We start from the raw sequence: 20,860 nt of genomic DNA, 5'->3' as shown, positions 1-20,860 counted from the left end.
TAAATGATTGGCCCAGACTGTGTGTACTGGAGGATCAAGCATTCACTATAACGAAGGTGGTGAAATGTTGCGGCTGAATGGGAGGGAACTTTTTTTTGCTCTTGTTAGGAAAGGAATTCAGTGAAAATCTGAAGTACAAGAGGAAACCACATGGTGGACCTGAAGCCCCACTTGCTGTTTGTTTTTTTTGTTTCCAGGGCCATCCTGTGGGCCCGGTCCCAGTACTTCAGAGCCTTGCTGAGCGGCAGTTGGAAAGAGAGCATCAAGCAATCCATTACTCTGCAAGGGTAAGTCTGGCACAGCAGCAGCGAGTGCCGTCCATCAGTGGTACTACTCAGCACATGCTGCATTCAATATTCCTCGCATGTTCTAGGTTCACCTGGGTGCATTACTCATGCAGAACTTGTATTGAACCTTTCAGCTTCAGCCCAGATGTAACGAAAATTGTCCTGCTGTTCATGTACGGTGCCATCATAGACCTGCCAGAAGGAGCCAGCGCCAGGTGCGGTATGGACGCCAAGCGAAGCTCAGGGTCCGGAAAGGTGAAACGGAACTGACTTGTCTGGTCTTGCCCCTCACAGTGAGGTGCTGTTGGCGGCGGACATGCTCGGCGTCGACAGCTTGAAGGACGTGGTGGAGCTGGTTCTCACCCGGGATTACTGCCACTTCTTCCCCAAGGTCAGGGCCTCGGAGGAAACCGGTCCGCCCCTTTTCAGGGTCTTTATCTGAAAGTGAAGCTGCTGAGCATTTACTGGTTTCTTCAGCAGTAGCAGTCATAAGTCCTGTCCTGGTCTTGTGGCATGCTGCTCGTTGGTAGCAGTGATCTCTGCACCGTCTAATCTTCTATGGCAGCAGAACGTGCAGCTTTTCTGATGCCAGCTCTACTTCCTCTTCTCTCGTGGTGTGATTGCACAATGCAACTGTTGAACAAATTCCTGAATCTCGTGCTCCTCTCCTCTGCCATTGCAGCCGTTGGGAGAGGTGAAGAGAACAATTCCCGAGTGCCTCTCCATCTCGCAGACGTTTGGCCTCAGAAATCTCCACATGCGCTGCAAGAGGTGAGTTATTTACCGTGGAGACTCTTCCGACTTCAGCATCTCCCACTTCAGCTTAGAAAGGACATTGTATCCATCAGGTAGTTGGAAACTTCTCAGCGTTTCAGGCAGCTGTCATCGAGAAAGCTACTTGTCACTTCAGCGAGTTACCTTCCTGCCAGAAAATAAAACCTTCACTTTTTTGCACTCTGCACCGCAGCATCTTGTTGCTAGGTAACCAGATTTGCGTTTTCATACTTCTGTTCATAAGCAGGGGTTAGGATGCAGATGTATCTTGATTAATAAAAAGCACTGCTCTCTTGAGTGAGTGGCTCTGGATCGGCATGCTTCCACATTCATAACATTGTTGCTTTTTGACCCTTCGATGTCGACTCTTCCTGTCATTGTAAGCAGACTTGGATTGTTCACCCTCTAGTAGGGAACGTGAGCCAGTTTAGACCGTGGTGAGACTGGCTGGTTTGACCCTGCTGATGAGGTGCTGCAGCAGTCATCCTCCTACTGAAGAAGAGCAGCACATTCAGGGACTTTAATTAAGGGAAGAAGGGAGAGAGGGAGCAAGAGGAGAAGGGAAATGGTGGCTGGACAAAGAATTACGTTTAGTGAAGCCTGTGAGAGAAAAATGTTTTCATGTTATTTATGCCTGTACTTTAACTTTTGATACTTAACTTCATTTTATATCATGTGTTTTAAGACTTTTTTATTAAGTAATTATTTTTATATTGCAGGTAACTTTCACTTTTACCAACGTAGATTTCAAGCAAAGTATCTGTTCAAGTATGATGTTCATACTTGAACATACTTTATATACTTTATACAACACCAGTTCTATGTAAATGCATGTTTATTGTTGTTGCCACACTCCAGAACAAAATCAAATGCTGTCCAGAATAATCTCCACAGAACCTTAAAACCTTCTGCAGGCCCAGAAAATAGGCAGGAAGGACATTCTGACCTGAATGGAACATCATTTTGTAATAATGTACCAGCTACATTTCCACTTTTCCAAACATTTTTCAACCCAGACTGGTTGAGCTCATGGATGAATAAGAGACTCATAAGCACATCGTTCTAAAGCTGGTCATACTGGAAACAAAGGGTGGCATTGAACACTGAAGCGAACCAGTGGAGAAGTGTGAATGTAGGTCAGGGGACTTGAGCCATGAAAACGGCGCTTCTCATTGGAAGTGGCGAGAGTGGAAGCGTCCCTTTGCCGTGTTGTCTGCTGAGCGTGATGAGTCAGGAGGCGGTAGCGTGGAGCCAGGCTGCGCCGCTGCCCGTGCAGCAGGGCCTCGCTCCGTCGCATCGCGGCTCCCTCAAGCGGCGCCGTGTCGACCGCCGGTCGACGGCCCCGGGGCTTCACTGCAGAGACGTGGACTCGTTTACTCCCATTCGCTACGTGTCCGTCAGCGCTCATGGGAGAGAAATATCACTCTGCACGAGTGAGTCTTCAATCGGAGAACAAGGAGCTCTTTTCAGGAAAAAGGATATCAAACTACATCTAAAAATAAACCGCAAACCACAAATAGCAGCAAACAACAAGGCATCCTCTAGTGAACGTTGTCACATTGCAGACCAGAAATAAATGTGCCACGGATCAGCCTGTTCATCTGCTCTTCTGAGAGAGACACTCGGCCTCTCCGTGAGCCTGCATGTGCCTCTCTTAAAGTCCAGTCGGAGTCCTGGCCTGGCGCTCTTCCATGGTACAGCCTCACACCAGCTGCAGGTTTATGTGAACTGTTGGACCCCGTTCACATGGCGTTCCAGGTGAAAACTTGCAGTTTGGTTTCAGATAGGTTTCAGGTGTATGCCACATTTTGAAAATGATGCACGTTTACACGGAAAGAGTCGGAATGCTGGACATGATCTAGTTGGCATGGCGTTTCAGGTGTCTCAGATTTAGGACCATGCAGGTTTGAGGTGTCTCCTAACTAGGACTGTGTGATAGATATTCTTCACCATATCCTTTAAAATCTTTTTTTTTTTTTTAAATGCTGTTGAAAAAATGTTTCTATGACATCTATAGATAGAAAATATTTATCTTTAAACATTTTCAGAGACTAATTTAAACTCCAGCTTAGAGGCAGTAGTTCTCTCTGTTGGCAGCAGTCTGCTGTGACTTTGCTTTAATTTCTGTTATTTTAATGACAAATGTGCTGAAGTGATGAAAACCTGTGTTTTCAGGTGGGTGGCAGAACACTTTGTGAAGGTGTGGAGCGAGCGGAGCTTTGCCTTCCTGCCTGTGGAGCTTCAGCAGACCTGCTTCAGGGCTGTGACTGAGAGCCTAGTGAGTCCCTCTCTTCCACCCAGACAGCGTCTGCAGCTCGGCTGGACTTCTGTCACGGCACCAGTATCATCAACCTGTTCACCAGTGTTTATCCACAGGACGGAAATTCAAGCATGATCTAATCAAAGAGGGCCTTTATTAAATTCTCAGTTATTAAAGATGGGGTCATTTCGGACTGTGATGTGAATGCAGACAGATGGGGAGTGATCCAGGCTGCTAATTGATAATTGAGTCCTGGGCCTGTGTTTTCTCTCTCCCAGGAGAAATGGGAGGTCTGCACGATTGTGGCCGATATAATTATTTTTGGTTAAAGGTGCTGTAGGCAGGATTCTGCTAGTCAGTGCAAATTTTTCTGTGTTTTCTTTGGATTAAATGTTAGAATATCCATTGATAATCCTTTAGGAGTGTAGCATAATTGCACTACCGCGAGGGCGCAGCGTTTCCATCTGTCTCTGTTCTGAGCTGAAAAGGATTCTCGACAGCTCCAGGTATTTTTAACCAATCAGAAGAGCCCCTGAGGCTCTAACCTGATTGGTCGAGGGGCGGCGCTTCATCCTTCATCACGATTGGTTGTACCCTAATTAGGGGTGGGCGATATGGCCTAAAATTTATGTCACGGTATAATTTGAAACTTACATGGTAGACGGTGTAGCGCACGATAAAAGCCAAAATTTCCGCAGGAATTTTCTAGTTTGACATATGAATTTCAGCATAACAATCTTTTAACGGTTACCATGGTTACCATAGCACATGGTGAAACAAGGAAGCAGGAAGTGGCTTTTAAACTATTAAATAACATAAGTCAAGTTACTTTGAACCCAAACCATGTCCAGATTACAGATCAGGGGTCGGCTACTTGATTTGGCATCTGGACAATTTTTTTTGACTGATCCCGTTCGTCGTCGGTGGCTAACAGCTAAGCTAACCGCTGACTGAGGCACCAGTGGCGTCTATCATCAGGCTACTTTTAAAAAGTGTCCCTGAAGGCAGCAGGAGCTGCAGGGCTCAGGTTGTTCTCTGAATCAGAGGGTTTCAGGTGTTTCACAGGTAAAGAAGGCGGTTCAGGAGGAGCTGGACGCTGACAGGTTAGCGGACGGTGTTACTGCCTCCGTGAAGCAGCTGCCTCAGATTCTCAGAATCATCTGGCGGGCAGATATTGTTCGGCCGGCGGGCCGCCAGTTACAGATCACTGTTACAGATGTTGCACCAATCTTTTTCAGGAGCTCTTCCTCTGTCTGTTCTCCGCTCGCTGCCATCGCTGTTGTTGTGTACTACTTCTTCTGGGAACGGGCATCTAAAAAGTTGCATTACTGCCACCTAGTGGACGTAATGAGCTATCGCGGTTGGGCGGTATGACCAAAATCCCTATCGTGAGCCAAATTTATATTGCATACGTTTATACCGTTTATATCGCCCACCCCTAACCCTAATGAGCACAACTTGTAGTTATGGTATTGCATTGAAAACTCACCTCGGAATCAGACATCGTTGCAAAAGCTGTCCTGCTCGTCATTGTAAAGCCGTTGAGTGTTTGAGTGTTTTGATACTGGCAGGCATTGTGTCGCGTTCGTGCGCACGTTCTTGTGGGAGGGGCTTAAATTGCGTAAGGGTGTGATTTCAGAGAAAACAGGACAGGTGGGGCCGTGCTGGGTTTCAAATCGCCATCTTAGATGGGTCGAATCGCCATCTTACTTAGGTAATCTTGCCTACGGCACCTTTAACGTTGACACGATTTGGAATCACAATTACTGAAAACATTTGTGGAAAACATATTTTATTGCCCTCGAAATTAAGTAAGTTCATACAAAATTGAGAGCCCAGGTATGCGGTTAATTCACCGGAGTGTTTCCTAAAGACAAAATACACAAACCATCACAGGCAATTAAACAAAGAGGCATGAGTGCTTTATGACTTGATTGGGACTGATTGAACTGTTAAACGTCATCCTTACGGTGCACATTCATGTTCTGCATATTCAGAATGACAGATTCTTTTTTCTTGTCATTGAGACAGAATTATTTCTTTTCTGGTACAAGATATCAAAAGCACAACAATCATGGACCAAGAACTACAGCGTGCGACACTGTAGAAGTTTAGATATGAAGGATTTGCTGCTAATGGGCTTTAACTGTCTTCTCCCATAGAGTGAGTTTCTCTAGCTGACAGATGTTTTCCCTCAGACTGTGCAGAACGCGGTGACCGTGCTCTGCCACAGCGAGCAGTTGATTTGCAGCCTTCCTGGAGTCAAGTGGGCCCAGAGGGTGATGGAGCTGGCCACGGCGCTGCAGGAGGAGTGTCTGCAGTTCGTCGTCCACAACTTCCGCCAGGTCATCCGCACACCACCCTTCCAAGACTTTCGCATCGTAAGTTCGAATCATGGTGACGTTCGTGCCAGTGAGCTCTGGACTCCGAGGCAGCACACATGTCCCGGTTGATTAAAAGTACTTGGATTTACTGTTTTGAAAGAATCAGGCCCCTTTTGCATTCCCTTGCGTTCCACTGTGGGCGTCGGTCTACACGACAGCACTGGAAACATCTGTTAAGGTGGAACCGCTTGAGAATATTCTAACTCTGTCGTCATGTAAACAGAACAATGATTTCCTCCAAAGGACCATGACTCCCAGTCCAGATCCTCCTGGTCCTGGTTCTAGTCCAGATTCTCCTGGACTTGGTAGTTTTAGAGTCAACAGACACTGTAATCACAATCCAACTTGGTGTTCTGTCCATATGAATGTCTGAGTTCTCCAGCGTTGATGCTGTCAGCGTTTCGCTCTGTGTGGTTTCATTTCAAATACCGCTGCGTTTACTAGTTAACATAAAACTACATTACTTTCAGTATTTCAGTTTCCATGTAAGTGGACATTGTTCATTCAAAACATTTCTGTGTAATCGTGAACCTTCCCTGAAGCAACACCCCCCCATCCCCCATCCCCCCCCCCCCCCCCCCCCCCCCCCCCCCCCCCCCCCCCCCCCCAAAAAAAAAAAAAAAAGCGTTTTCACAAGAGACCTGGCATAACTGGGCCTCAGTCAGCATACTGTGCTTGGGCACTTTGAGATTGATTTCTTTCTGGTTAGAGGGTCGGATTGGGCCGTGTACATGAACACTGAACAAAGTCAAGACTGTGCCAGTTTACATATACCAAGATGTGACCCAATTTATTTCAGAGCATCAATCCCATAATGCTTGGCACTGTGGCATTTGTGCGTGATCATGAAATCCCACCCCCAGCTTTACCGAGCAGACCGGCAATATCTGAAATGTAATTAACCAGAGTCATGGTGTGGATGCTGATTTACACAGCAGACACACTGCTGGCATGATGCCATGTGCTTGTGTACTTATACTACGATCAGGTCAAAACTGTGGACTTCACCACCCCATCTGACCAAAGCTTCAATCTGATGGTGCAAATGTGATCGGATTGAAGTGTTTATATGGTACAGATTTAATCTGATTCATTTTGGTCCATGTAACCACAGCTAATGAGGCCGGACGCCTCAGCTGGTCGAATCCCACTCAGAAAAGAACTGAAGGGTTCTTAAAGCCTTCTTCACAGAATCAGTGTGTGTTCCATTCAGCCCATTAACCTATCCGTCATCCAGCAACCAATCCAGATAACGTCGCAAGAAATGCACCTGTGCCGAGTTTAGAGTCATCCTAAATCTGGTTTGGTTTCAGGATTCCCTTCACTCTTCCCCCAAAGCCCTGCGGCCCCAGATTACTGCGGCGGTCTCCAGAAACGCCGCTGCTCGTCTCCATGATGTTTTTTGTTGTTGCAGAGAGAGGAGTTGACCACCGAGCCACTGTTGCTGAGGAAGCTGTGTTCAGCCGTTGCTGAAGGAGTGACTGTAGATAACTGCTGCGACCTCTTTGCCGCTGTTGACTTCCTGGAGGAGACAATCGACCAAGAGCAGCAAGAGCCCACAGGAAACGAGGTAATCGAAGGAATTCGCTGTTCACCTGGCTTTCGAATAATTATAAAATTTGGACATTTCCAGATTTTCTGGGAAATGTGTAATTATTTCTATTTAAGGAAATTAAAAAAAAAGAGTTTTTTGTAATTAGAGCCCAGAAGTTGTTGGCCAAACTAATTTCCTGTCATATGTGTGAAGATGTACCGCTGAAGTCCCAGTAAACCTCTGAAGATGGATCTCCATCAGCCTCATCCTGTTGTGTGACAGGGTTAGTTGAAACAGGAGAAGCAGTGCGTAGCAGAGCCAGATGAGCTGGGGATGTGACTTCCAGGAGAAAGTGACCTCGCTGCACCAGTTAAAGCCCATTACCCCTGTAAATACTGTACAGTGTGGCAGGATGGATTAGGAGCAGGGAGACTGTGACGGCTGCCAGCAGCCTTCGCTAATCTGGCCGGTGTATCTGCCGGTGAACAGTGTGTGTGTGTGTGCGCGCGCGTGTGCGAGTGGAAGGGGGAAGGGGGAAGTGATAGCTCCTCCCCATTCTTCCAGCCCCCATTTTTATATCCAGCCGTGGAAAGCAGAGTATGGGCATCAGCCACTGACATCAGAGGCGTGGACGCCCCCCTCCTCCTCCGTGAAGGAGCCCAGTGGATTCTGCAAAGGAGACCGAGTACGGGAGGAGGAGGAGGAGGAGGGAGGAAGGGGTATTTGTTGCCATGGTGAAAAGGTTCTTCAAGCAGCTGCTGATTCGCCCGTGCTCTAGCGCACCCCTCATCCATTCTTCTCCTGGCTCTGTGCTGCTGTCAGCCATTCAGGCGAGAGATCTGCGGGCTGCGCGGCCGCCTCTGGACCTTCCTGGCTCAGTCGCTCTACGCCATTCGCAGCACGACGGGATGGAAGACTCTGTCGCCCAGGCACAAGGAGAAAGTCTTGGCGGGTAATGATAGAATAATTCTCTGTGCTGACTGAAAAAAATCATGCTGCAGTGTGTTTGATAGTTTTTTTTTTGTTTTTTTTTTAATGTTTAACCCAGCCTGGTCTTGAAACGGCGGCTCTGCATATTGAGCAGTGAGCCAAGCCCTCGGCTGATTTGCTGCTTCCCGACTCCCGTTGTGCACGGCAGCCTGGTCAACACTAGCCCGTTTATTGTCTCGTTCAGAGCGGCAGATCTTTACGTTTGACCCGCCTGTGGCAGCGGCGCTCACGCCAACATGGTCAGATGCACCAGATGCGCCATGCTTGTTTCTAAATCGGTGGGAGTGAAAGGCTGGCATCCCTTCTTCTTTTTTTTTTTTGTCTTAAAGAGTATCTGCAAAGTGGGATTCATATGCTGCCTCTTTTGGCTTCAGTAATGTGTTGAAATGCACCACATGAATAATTCATGCCGCTGGTATCGGTGCATGCCTTTTTTTGCCAGTGTAACGAGACTCCAGCTCCTACATGGAGTCAACATAAGAAATGATTTAGACAGATTTTTTGGTTTGTATTTGGCTCAGAAAAATGAGCGAAGAAGCGTCAGGAATGTGCTCACACGTTGTTTTCAGTGTTGCTCCCCAGACACGTCTGACTTGTCAATCCACTGGTTTACTGTTTGTTTACTCACAGGAAAGGGCAAGGGGTGTAAACAAAGGGTGTAGGAAACAGGGATTTATGAATGGAAACAGTGCCTGCTCTGGCCCAGATAGCCAAGAACCCAGACAGCGTTGTGAAAGCTAGATTTTAATCATTCCTTCACTTTCTGCGCTAATCTTTTTTTGTCTGACTTCAACAGAGGCTATTGATGAAGGTGACGGCCGAAAACTCCACAAGAAACCCGTACTGACAAGCTCCAAGGTATGAAACACTGATCACGCTTTCAGGAGTTGCTCTATTTAAAACTGGTGGATAGACCCAGATCTTGGACTTGGCCTGTGATGCATGCTAACTGGGCTGTGAGAGACGTCCACATGAAGCCGGTCCTCCAGGGAACCAGCAGCACGGCTTCAGTGTGCCGATGTGCGGCTCAGATAAGCTCTGAGTGATCCAGACGGGGGTTGCCAAGATATTAGGCGTTATCGGTTTAGAGCGATGGAGGTCACTCGGATCCCTCGGGATGCCGCTCGTCACTGTCTTGGACTGTTTTCGGTCACTGGTTTCCAGCCTGAGGTCCAGGACGGCGTCACACTAGCAGCCAGCTAGCGGCTAGCTGCCATCGACTGAGAAACATTTAGGTCCTGTTTACCGGACCTTTCAAGTGAAGCCGCATCATTTTTGGATTTTCATTCAAGAAGACACTCGCATTTTCAGAATACATTTTGAAAACGATGTCCGTTTACACAGCGGCAGCAGTAGAAATGCTGAATGCGATTTAGCTAGTATGCCAGGCCACAAGTTGGCGCTGTTGGTTATTTTATTTATTTGTTTTTTTTTTTTTTTGTTTTTTTTTTTATTAAATGAAGTCACACACATGCTGCAGAGAGGAACATGTTCTAAACACGAGCAATGGGAGAACAAGGACACTCGTATGAACAGAACAAGTCTGTAAAGTTGATACGGTGACGGTCAACTCTAGAACTACCAGGACCAGGAGAATCTGGACTGGGACCAGGACCAGGACCAGGTGGACTGAGAGTCACGACACTCTGCTGAGCTTGAGCAGAGAACGGGATCCCGGACCCTCTGTGAGGCGCGAGAGCGAACCACTGCTCCACCATGCGGCTCCTTGGCACTTTGTCAACAACCAAAAATCTGTTTTTGGGCTCACACACCACTTGCACACAGATCACCTGCTCCTGAGGGGCTGCAGCGCCGTCCAGACTAGACTTGTTCTGGTTTAGGGTAAAACAGAATGCAAAGTCATAGCTGTAACAGTATATTTACCATTTTCCACTCATTGTCAGATCAGAATTGCTGGATTTCAAAATAAATGTTGCAATCCATCCGAGATAATCCAATTTGTTTTTATTTTATTTTTTACCTCTCCTAAATTATCAGTTTTGCCAAGATAATTTAATCGCTTGATGAAGTTCAGTTTGTATTAACTGTTGTCTGTATGTGCATTACTCAACGTATGCAGCTGTAATATCTGACAGACAATCAGGATGCGACTTGTGATATGTCTGCGCTGCATTCGTTAATTTAGTTTCTTCTGCTTTTATTGTTTTGGCAGTTTCCTGCTAGTGGCGTCGTTTCACAGGCTGTGTCGTTTGTTGACTCAGTTTGTTTTTCAGTTTGTTTGGCTTCTAACTTATGTCCCATTGCCACCGTGTTTGATGTCATAATGACATAAAGAAGGAAATGCATATATATACATGCATACATCTTTCCAGATGAGGACTCCGGTGCGTTTCTGACGGTTGTTTGTGTTTTCTTCCCTGCAGCTGAGCCTCGCAGCATGCCCGTCGGCTGCGTCTGACGCTCTTCCTTTGCGAAGGAATCCGAGGCTGGCTCTAACGACAAGCTCCTCCTCCCGTGGTGCCACGTCGGCCATGAAGTCCAACGGCCTGAAGATGGCCAACAAGCCAGGCGACGGCCCCGCCCCGAAGTCAAAGCCCCCAAAGAAACCGGGAGAGAAGGCCGCGGCGCCGAAAACGGCCCCGGCGGGCGTGCCGGTGGTGAACGGCACCGGGGCGGCGAGGGCCAGGCGGGACGTGGCCGGCACCAACGGCCCCAGAGGCTTTCACGTGGCAAAGGAGCCAGAGAAGAAGCCAAACCCAGGGGCGAGGCCCAAAACGTGTCCGCCGAGCGGTACGTCCTCCAGCCAGACGACGGGAACCAAGAGCCAGAGGCCTCCCTTCAGAAAGGCTCACAACGGCGCCGGCGCCACCCAGCCGCTGCCCGGCACCTCCCTCAAGTCACGCAGCCCTTCGCCGGACGGCGGCGCCGGCGACGCCCACAACCTCACAGGTTCAGTGTTTTTATCAATGAATTTACTGTTCAGTGGTGGAGCCAACACACACACACACACACACACACACACACACACTCTGGCAGCTTCTTGTACGAATCCGGATCTGGGCGGAGGCTCTGAGAGCCTGTCGGTGTGTAACTGAGCGGCGGCGTGGCGGAGGTGGACCCGTGCAGCTGTCCCCCATGGGGACGGTGGTGGCGACCGTCCACTGGAAGCTATTGTTTGACTGGCGTTCCAGAGGCGTGGTAATCCCAGCCGGCGTCGGCTCGCAGCTCGTGGGCCTCAGCTGTCCCCGTCCTGCCGCCGGGAGTGTGGCGTGATTCCCGTCCTCCACCCCAGCGGTGACTTCATGTCTGTAACGTGAGCTCCCCCGGCTCCGCGCCGCCGCCGCCGCCGCCCCACGCACCGTTCGCCTCAAGCAAATGAAACGCACCGGTCTTTGTAAGCAAAGTGGCGCTACATTGGAAATCTTAACAATCTAAGTGAACATGCAAGAAAGTGAATTTTAAGTTTAAAGGTTGCAGCAGTGAGTCGTGGCCTCTGGTGATTGGAATTGGAGTAAGGCCTTGTATACAGGACATTTCAAGTGAAAGCACATTTTTTTTTTGCATCTGTGTTTGAGAAAAGTTTCACGTTTGTGCAGCAACTTTTTTGACATTTATACGGAAACGGCAAATACTGACATTCCTATGGACAGACCAGCAAGTCGCCTTGCCGTTCCGATGACTGTCCACCCTAAAACCAGCAGGACCAGGAGAACCTGGACCGGGAGTCATGACACTGTGGAGGTCACCGTTACTATAGCCGCTGTGTTGCACATGCAGTGGTGTGTCCGTCCTCTGCACGGTGATGCGCCCAAGCATTCCTGGAAATCTGGGTTTTTGTCAAAAAGTTGGGTTTTCAGGAGCTCCGACCAACCGTCGCCATGTAAATCAGCTCCCAGAACACGAAGCCTTTCATTTGATATGAAAACTTGGTGTAAATGGGGCCTAATAATCAGCTATTATTTCCACTCGAAGGTGCAAAATTAGTTTCATGCACAGTCCATGACAGCGATCAAGACCAGATCTCCAAATTGTGAAGTTACTGGGACTGTACGCTTTGGCATCCATTTACATGAGCGAGCCTTGAGCTTTTTCGTTCTTGGAGTTAGACATGACAATTATTTTTGCATTTTTCAGGCGCGAGACCAAAGCAGGGAAAGCCCTCAGTCAAACCGCTGGCGGCCAAACCTGCGCCGAGGCCCGACGGCAAAGTCGCCAGAGGGTAAGTTTACTCCTCCCTCACACAGATGTTGCACAGCAAAAATACTTCTGACGTGATTTTTGAAATGTCCAACAGTCGAGTGAGCGCTGAAGTTGATAATTTACTGCAAACCATGATTAAAGGACCACAGCAGACTCTGCGGTGAGAGTGAAGGCCAGTCGGGTAATCATACTTTACAAACCCCCTCGGGGAGTTCCTTTTCTCCGCACCGACCCTTCAGTCTGCAGCCACATTACGACGCTCCGGGGAGCTGGTGGGGTCAAAGGTCTTGCTCAGGGATCCACAGTGGTGACCTCTAGGCTCCTCCTATGTGACCTTGTCACTGCTGCTGGAGCCATAGAAGCAGCCGTGTAGGACACGCTGACAAGCCTGCCGTTTGTCCTTCAGATGTATTAAAAATGTCTGTTTTGAAGTTGGCATCGTCCAAACTCAAGCCGTGCTGGGAGTGCATGAATATTTAATGAGCTCTTCAGAAAGCAAGCGTTGTGAGTTGTCCAGTAAATAGCTCCCAGCCTAAATAAACATCTCTTCTTTGCATTGCTAGATTGGCCTCCTTTTTCAAAACACAGATTCAACCCATGGAGCTTACAAATGCTGTCTTCCAGCCGGTCACAGCAAAACATCTAACTGCACTGGCTCGGCCATGGAAACCCTCCATGACGCTCTCTGCACGCTGTTCTGGAGCTCACCTGACGTCACGTGGACTTTGGAGGTCTGCAGCTGTTGACTCTGAGGAAAGTTTGTCCCTCTTGGTGCTCTGTGAGCCTCGGCTTCCACTGAGCTGCTCTGTGGTTTCAGGTGGCGGCTCAGTTCCTCTTGTTTTCCAGTGTCTTCCACTTTAATCCAGTGCTACTAGCAGTTGACTGAGGAGTGTTTAGTAGGGACAGAATTTCTCAGCTGGACTTAATGCACAGGTGGCGTCTGAGCTCCTGAGACACACGCAGCCTTTCACTGTTTGTAGAAATAGTCTTCATGGCAGGGTGTTTTCTTTTAGACACCTGTGGACATGGAAGTTATTGGAATACCTAAATTCCATGAGTTGAGTCACTGAGCAAATACTGTCGGCAGTATAGTGCAGATCTGAGACTTAAAACAAATGTGATGATCTTTCAGTTCACTAAAGTAAATAGGATGAGGTTTTCTTCATGAAACATCCAGTGCAGTAGCAGCTGGTGGTAAATTTATAAGGTGGAGCGCTTCACCGTTCTTCAGTTTCAGTGCGTTTATAAACCGGATGGCGATGGGTGACCTTGAATCCACCCCAAACCGCAGCCGTAAAGCAGCGCTGGCTGGTTTAATTTCTTTTTTTTTTTTTTTTTTTTTTTTTTGTCTCCACCAAATGCCTGTGTTGTTTTCTGTTTTGTCCCTTATGTTTTTTTTGTCCTAAGTCTTCCTGTCCTTGACATTTTAGTCGAGGTGAATTGTGGCTTTACATGAGCTCCCACGAAATTTCGTTGTGTGCAATGACAATAAAGTCTATTCTATTCTATGTCATTCATTTATATTGGTGGAATTGCTACTGAAACCCGCCTCCTCGGGGTGGTGTTTGCAGCGCTCCAAGCTGTTTTTCTGCTCTTTTATTGATTATTTATGGGAAATGAATCGCATACGTAGCTGGTGTGTTTCCCGTTTGTGCGTTGCGGGGGTGTGTGCACTGCAGTGCCCTCTCTTGGCCAGCCACCACTGATAGAGACATCCCACTGACTGTAGAAGACATCATCCCAGAATTCTATATTTCTCAGTTGCATCAAGGAAGCTGCTTCAGATTTTTTTTCCTTCTTTTTTTGGATCAGTATCTTCACGTTTGTGGCTCCTCTCACATTGCTTATGCTTTCGGGGTGGCTACGATTCGTGGGACGTTGCTAGAGTTCTTGCCTTGTGTCACTTCTCCAACGTTGAACACAAACTCCCAGCCGCCTGCAGACCCTCACTGAGGAGCCCTCCTCCGAGTATTTACTCTGCCGTGTTGAAATGCTGCTTCAGTCACACACACTGTAGGTTAGATAATAAGAGGCTCCAGTTGCGCTGACCTGGAGATGAAAATGAGGCTGCAGGTCAAAGGGGTTGTGGTCACATGGGCCCTCCTCTTCCTGCCATGCTGTACCACTTCCTGTTTCGCTTGGCAGCGGTGTGCAGGCTCGCCGCTGCTCTTCTCGTTCCTGTCTTGTCTGTGGGAATCTTCACAGCTGGAACTGCAGTGATTCATGGGTAGTTATTCGTGGCTTGTTCTGCACAAGAGGCCATTTCACCTGTCCTCGCCAGAGCCTCTTTTTTAACAGTTTGAATTCGTTCAGTCGCCTAGCTTAGCATCACCATGGGCTTTTCTGTTCTCATCCCTCCTGCCTCTCGAGCTAGGTGTGTGTTCGATGTGCTCCGTACTGCTGGGCCTCCAGCGGTGATAATGTTTGTATTAAGAGCAGCAGTTTGTTAGCTCTGGGGGCGGAGCTCAGAGTATAGCATAAGCGAAGCTCTGGCTGAACTGATGGAGGTCAGGAAGGAGGTTCTTGTGTGTGTGCGCCGTTTTTGGTTTCTGGGAGAAACCTGTCCCGGTCCTCCCCGGTGATGACGGTAGACACTGGACCCTGGCCTCGGCGGTCTGGTCGGTGGCTCAGGCCTCCGCTCTGTTAGCTGTTAGCAGTCCTGGGCTAACAGGCTGTGGACCTGCAGTCCGGGAGCAGCCAGGCCTCTGTCCTGCTGAAGACGAGAAGGGTAAAGGAGAAGGACAGAGAGCACTCGGTGGACAGGAACGTTCTCTGGGAGGACTGACCGATCAAAGAACTCTGTCGTGAACTGTGAAAGCCCAGGGAAAAAAAATAACTACTGACATAAACAAATGGATTATCAATAAACACAAATCAAGTACACCAACATACAAACTACACATAGAAATAAATGCCCTTTAACTTGTGCATAACCTTGTATATATTCTGTTATTTATACAGATTAACTTGGCTGTTTGTCTATTATTAACCTTAATTCAACTGTATCCACAGAACTACCGCAGACAGTTCTTCCACCAATAGTACTGTACTTTGGGGGATTGTAACCAAAATTTAAGCGTGCAACATAAATAGTAATCTGCTGTTTAGATGACACTGATCATCTTGTCCTATGACAAGTTTGTCTTAAAGGGGCTGTATCCTGCTCTTTTAGCTCGTCCAAACCCCAGCTTTGGCATTAACATGGTAATAGTTTATTTTTGGCGCTAAGGAAAAGTCATTTTGTGTGAAATAAAAGATTTTCTGGGGCTAATTCTGAAACCCGGAAGAGAAAACGCTCTGTTTCACTGAAAATCCCGCCTCTCCCCCTGTGGACTTTGACTGACAGCTACTTCAACCAATCAGCGCTTCAAAACAAATACGCTAGCTAGCTTTAGCTCTTTAGCTCTAGCTTCTCTACACACAAAGAAACGTGAAAACGTCTTTTCCTGTTAGAAACTCACCAAGACCAGACCCTTCAGACCCTTCAGACCCTTCAGACCCCTCAGACCCCTCAGACCCCTCAGACCCTCCAGACCCTCCAGACCCTCCAGACCCTCCAGACCCTCCAGACCCTCCAGACCCTTCAGACCCTTCAGACCCTCCAGACCCTCCAGACCCTCCAGACCCTCCAGACCCTTCAGACCCTTCAGACTCTTGCTCTTGCTTGACTGTTGCTTTCAGACGATGGTCAAAGTTTATCCTCGAAATTGGAGTTACAAAAAGCAGCAACACTGATTGCCGAGGGCCTGGGGGAGGGGGGCTCAGGGGAGACATCTTCACCGTGTGACGTGAACGTAGGAAACAGAGAGTTTTCACGGCGCAGGAGGGGCTGCCTCTCTGAGCAGCACAAACACCAGGAAAGCTCAAACATGCAGGTACGAAGGAAAAAACGCTTTGGGGAGTTTGAGGTGGGAACATAACTATATAACAAGGTTAAAACATAAAAAAGTGAATTTTGCATGATACAGCCCCTTTAAAGACAAAGTCTGGATGAGTTGTAATGCTTTCTGCGAGTCTGGAATAGAATTTAAAATCCTTACCAGACGCTGAAACTACAGCTGTTAGTCCCACAGGATCCAGGAGAACGCTTGGTTCTCAGAGTGCTGGCCTGCTGAAGGTTCCTAGGTTCTCCACTCCACCCGGGCTCTTTTTGAAACCAACATCAGTGCCCCCTGCTGGGATTTCCCTGGAATTACAGCTTTTCCATAGCATTGACTTCACTTTTCACCAGCAAAGATTGGCTCTTACACTGGAAAAAGGAACTAGTTGAACCAACTTAATTGAATTGTTTCTTTTGGGAACACCTAAACGAATTAACTTATTTGGGATTTAAGTTAATGAGTTCGATTATCACAGATGTTTCAGTCACATGGACTTAATATTTCAATTTGACTCAAATCAACATTTTGCAATTACAACAATTCAACTTCAAGTTTTCAGTTTTTGCAGCTCAATAATTATCTGAAATGCTGATCTTTTTTCACTAAATACTTTGGTTTCAGGGAAGATACTCTTTGTAGTAAACATAAAGGGGCTGTGTCATGCAAAATTCACTTTTTGTATGTTTTAACCTTGTTATATAGTTATGTTCTCACCAAAAACACCCCAAAGCATTTTTTCCTTCGTGCCTGTGTGTTTGAGCTTTCCTCCTTGTTGTGCTGCTCAGAGAGGCAGCCCCTCCCACCGTGAAAACGCTCTGTTTCCCACGTTCAAGTCACACGGTGAAGATGGCTCCCCTGAGCCCCCCTCCTGCAGGCCCTCGGCAATCAGCGTTGCTGATTTTTGTAACTCCGATTACGGAGATAAACTTTAACCATCGTCTGAAAGCAACAGTCAAGCAAGAGCAAGAGTCTGAAGGGTCTGAAGGGTCTGGAGGGTCTGAAGGGTCTGGAGGGTCTGGAGGGTCTGGAGGGTCTGAAGGGTCTGGAGGGTCTGAAGGGTCTGGAGGGTCTGAAGGGTCTGAAGGGTCTGAAGGGTCTGAAGGGTCTGCGCTTGGTGAGTTTCTCACAGGAAAAGACGTTTTCGCGTGTATTTCCGTGTAGAGAAGCTAGAGCTAAAGAGCTAAAGCTAACCCTTAGAGACGCTAACGAAGCTCTGATTGGTTGAAGTAGCTGTCAGTCAAAGTCCACAGGGGGAGAGGCGGGATTTTCAGTGAAACAGAGCGTTTTCTCTTCCGGGTTTCAGAATTAGCCCCAGAAAATCTTTTATTTCACACAAAATGACTTTTCCTTAGCGCCAAAAATAAACTAATACCATGTTAATGCCATTTCTAGGGTTTGGACGAGCTAAAAAAGCAGGATACAGCCCCTTTAAAGTTAAATTTTTGTTTGTTTCATGACTGAAATTACTGAATGAAATTGTTTCATTATTCTGAAATTCTTTAAAGTTGACTATGCATGTGTATGTATACACACACAATCTGTTTTCTTTTCCCTTTATTGAACAAATGTCAAACTGGTGCAAAATGGTGCAAAAATAGTATTATGCAAATATGCCAAAAAATCTCAACAGTGTTCTCACAACTTTTAAAATTGCGAAGTGTACAAACGCATCTTTAACAAGCTGTAGCCAGTAAACATTAAACACCTGAACAGTAAAACTGAACAATGACGATTAAACACTATGAACATTTCTTTCATTTTAAAAGAAAAAAACACACTGTCGCACATTCAGAACACATGAACACTAAAATGAAAGATTTCCCTAAAAATAGAAGGAAATATGACTGAAGAAAACAACTTCTGCCAAAACACATTCCAGCGTAAATGTAATTTCAAATTGCAGGAAAATCTGTCAAGTCTCTTAAAGTGTAAAGAAAAAGAAGGCAGAGAATTTGAAATAAAGCTTTTAAATGTGAAATGTCGAGGACAAGCTGAGGCAACTGGGGTCAGGTCCTGCAACAGCTCTCTGCACTCAGTGGCGCTGCCGACGTCCTCAGGTGGCTGCTGCAGCCCTCCCCTCCTGCTAACAATACACACCGCCATGGCGAGCTGCTCCCGGTCCCTCTGAGGCTGGTCTGTTCCAGGTCCGGGTCCCTCTGAGGCTGGTCTGTTCCAGGTCCGGGTCCCTCTGAGGCTGGTCTGCTCCAGGTCCGGGTCCCTCTGAGGCTGGTCTGCTCCAGGTCCGGGTCCCTCTGAGGCTGGTCTGCTCCAGGTCCGGGTCCCTCTGGGTCTGGTCTGCTCCAGGTCCGGGTCCCTCCAGAGTCCTGAAGTGGGGCACAGGGCACAAAGGCCTCACTTCCTGCAGTGATTAAGTGTTTGGACGATGTTCCAGTATGTGTTCTGTTGTGCTGGGCTCTTTCCTGGTTGCGTGCGTCACACACCCTGGCCTGCAGCGACAGGTGCATTAATCTGACCATGTGACAGGTGGGATGTTGACTATAGTCATTATATTGCGATGCAGGCCTGTACGATTCTGCGCCAACGCAGTGACAAAACATGGTGGATGGTGTTGTATTGAAGGGTGTTTACAGTCACAGGAAATGACAGGAGTTTCTTTGGAGCATTTGAGTGGAGTCATCCCACGGAGGGCTTGTTCCCTTCGTTGTCCTGTTGTCGCCCTCAGAGCCACGTTGGCGACAGAAAGTGATTACCCGTTTCCTTTATGTTGCAGATTGGCCGATTAGCCTGATGCACTGGTGCGTTGTTATGCTGTCGCCGTATGAGTCGTTCTGGGCAGTCGTGCGGGCTCAGTCTGTAGTGATTTGTTTTTGCCGGACGGTGTCAGATGATCTACGGCGACGCTTCCTTTCTATTTTTATGCAATTCTAGCAGTGGGATTGAGAAGTGATGGGTTTTGGAGGACAGACATTCAGAATATCTGATGCTTAGTGCATCGCTTGTCACTGATCTATTGATAACTAATATCACATAATTGTCAACCTAAACCTAATATAGTTCCTATTAAACTTAAAGAGAACTGCTGAAAATTTAAGAAACAACAAGTACACTGCACTGTATCGTTTTGTCTTTTTTTACTCGTATAAATGCTTTTGTCATTTTCTGAAATAGAGTTCATATTTATCTGACTTTCACTTCGTCACTGTGTGTGAGTTGATTGAGAGGAAAAAACAATTTAATCCGTTTTGGAATGAGGCTGCAACATAGCAAAATGTGGAGAAAGTGAAGAGGGTTTGAACACTTTGTGGATGTTGTCTGACTGCAGTTCTTCTTCCAGAATGCTGCTGCCTGAACCCAGAACATTTCTTAAACGAACAGTCGTTTTCCACTTGGAACGTTCCCCAAAACTCTGATCACCCAGTCTCTTTGACAAGATGCACCGACATGCAAATAACTGTTGGAACTTACTAGATCATCCTCGATGAGGTCCTCTACGTCTTCTTTCAGGAAGATGAGGGCTTTCAGCTCGCATGCCCTCCCAAGATCAACGTCCAGAGTCTAGAGCAGGGGTGTTCAACCTGCGGGTCTGGAGCCACATGTGGCTCTTCAGTCCCTCTGTAGTGGCTCCATGAAGCTTCACCACATGATACATGAATAAACATTTAGCTTATTTTTACTACTGTCCCACACCACAGTACAGTTCAGAATGATCAGTCCATCTCGGTTCAAAAGGGATTCAGGAAAGGTACATAGAATTGGGAAAAATAGCTCGAACTACAAGAAATGGGGGGAAAAAAATGAAAGAACGGTTTAAAAAAAACCTGAAATGTGTAGAATTTCTAAAGAAGAAAATTAAATATGGTTGAAAAAAAACACAAAACAGCTAAAAAGAGATCAAATGGTTAAAAAGGCTAAAAGGTCAAAAATGTCAACAAAAATCTGTTAAAATCAGGTACAAAATAAGTCAAAAGTAAGAGAATGTTCTCCGTTCTCAGCTGTACTTTAAACTTCATGAATGCATCATAAGACCTAGGTTTCCTCTGCGCCTCAGCGGCGATGGGAAACGTAGTCCTGTATCTCTGCTAAGCTGTCTGAGCAGATGAACGTAGCGGCTCAGCTGCAGGTGGAAGAAGGTGGAGGAGGCGGAGTTATCGTGACGTCAGACGCAGCGATGTGACTGATGCGGCTTCACTCCAATGAGAATAGCAGGTTGCATGGGCGCCGAGGAAACAACTTATCTCAGCTGTCTTCACTAAAGTAGAAATCTGACTGAACTTCAGTCAGAACTTTAATTGCTACTACAAAACACTTTAAAGAGTGTGGTTTTCCTCTGTGGAAGTGCCTGGAAATGACGTTCTGTTTGGTGGTATCTGAGCCACCAGTAGCACCAGCGCTGATAAACAGTCCTGATTTCCCTTCCCTGCAGCCTCTCCGTACAAATCGTTTTTGCAGTGATGTGAACCAGAGCTGTTGATTACGTATTTATGGCTCTACATTTTTTTTGTCCCTGTTTCTCACAACTTACAGTACGAACAAATCCGTGACGCCTTCTGGGGGAGTGGCAGGGAGGTCAGACCTCAAGACCAGGACCAGTACTGACATTCATGGTGAGATGATTAATGTCTGCTTAA

At 47.2% G+C, this 20,860-nt stretch overlaps 1 protein-coding gene across 1 annotated transcript in view; it reads left to right on the top strand.

Annotated features, from left to right (window-relative positions):
• Window positions 1-20,860, top strand: part of btbd8 (BTB domain containing 8) — a 39,436-nt gene that overhangs the window by 12,763 nt on the left and 5,813 nt on the right. The window contains 12 exon segments of the mRNA XM_030083470.1: window positions 198-287; window positions 422-502; window positions 582-678; window positions 970-1,058; window positions 3,237-3,339; window positions 5,520-5,702; window positions 7,120-7,275; window positions 8,062-8,191; window positions 9,026-9,087; window positions 10,614-11,139; window positions 12,325-12,409; window positions 20,757-20,836. Of these exon segments, the coding sequence (XP_029939330.1) occupies window positions 198-287; window positions 422-502; window positions 582-678; window positions 970-1,058; window positions 3,237-3,339; window positions 5,520-5,702; window positions 7,120-7,275; window positions 8,062-8,191; window positions 9,026-9,087; window positions 10,614-11,139; window positions 12,325-12,409; window positions 20,757-20,836 (1,682 nt within the window).

The sequence above is a fragment of the Salarias fasciatus genome, chromosome 23, assembly GCF_902148845.1.
Source record: "Salarias fasciatus chromosome 23, fSalaFa1.1, whole genome shotgun sequence".
Classification (NCBI taxonomy): domain Eukaryota; kingdom Metazoa; phylum Chordata; class Actinopteri; order Blenniiformes; family Blenniidae; genus Salarias; species Salarias fasciatus.
The sequence above is the reverse complement of the archived record's forward strand: the minus strand, read 5'-3'. Positions and strand labels throughout refer to the sequence as shown.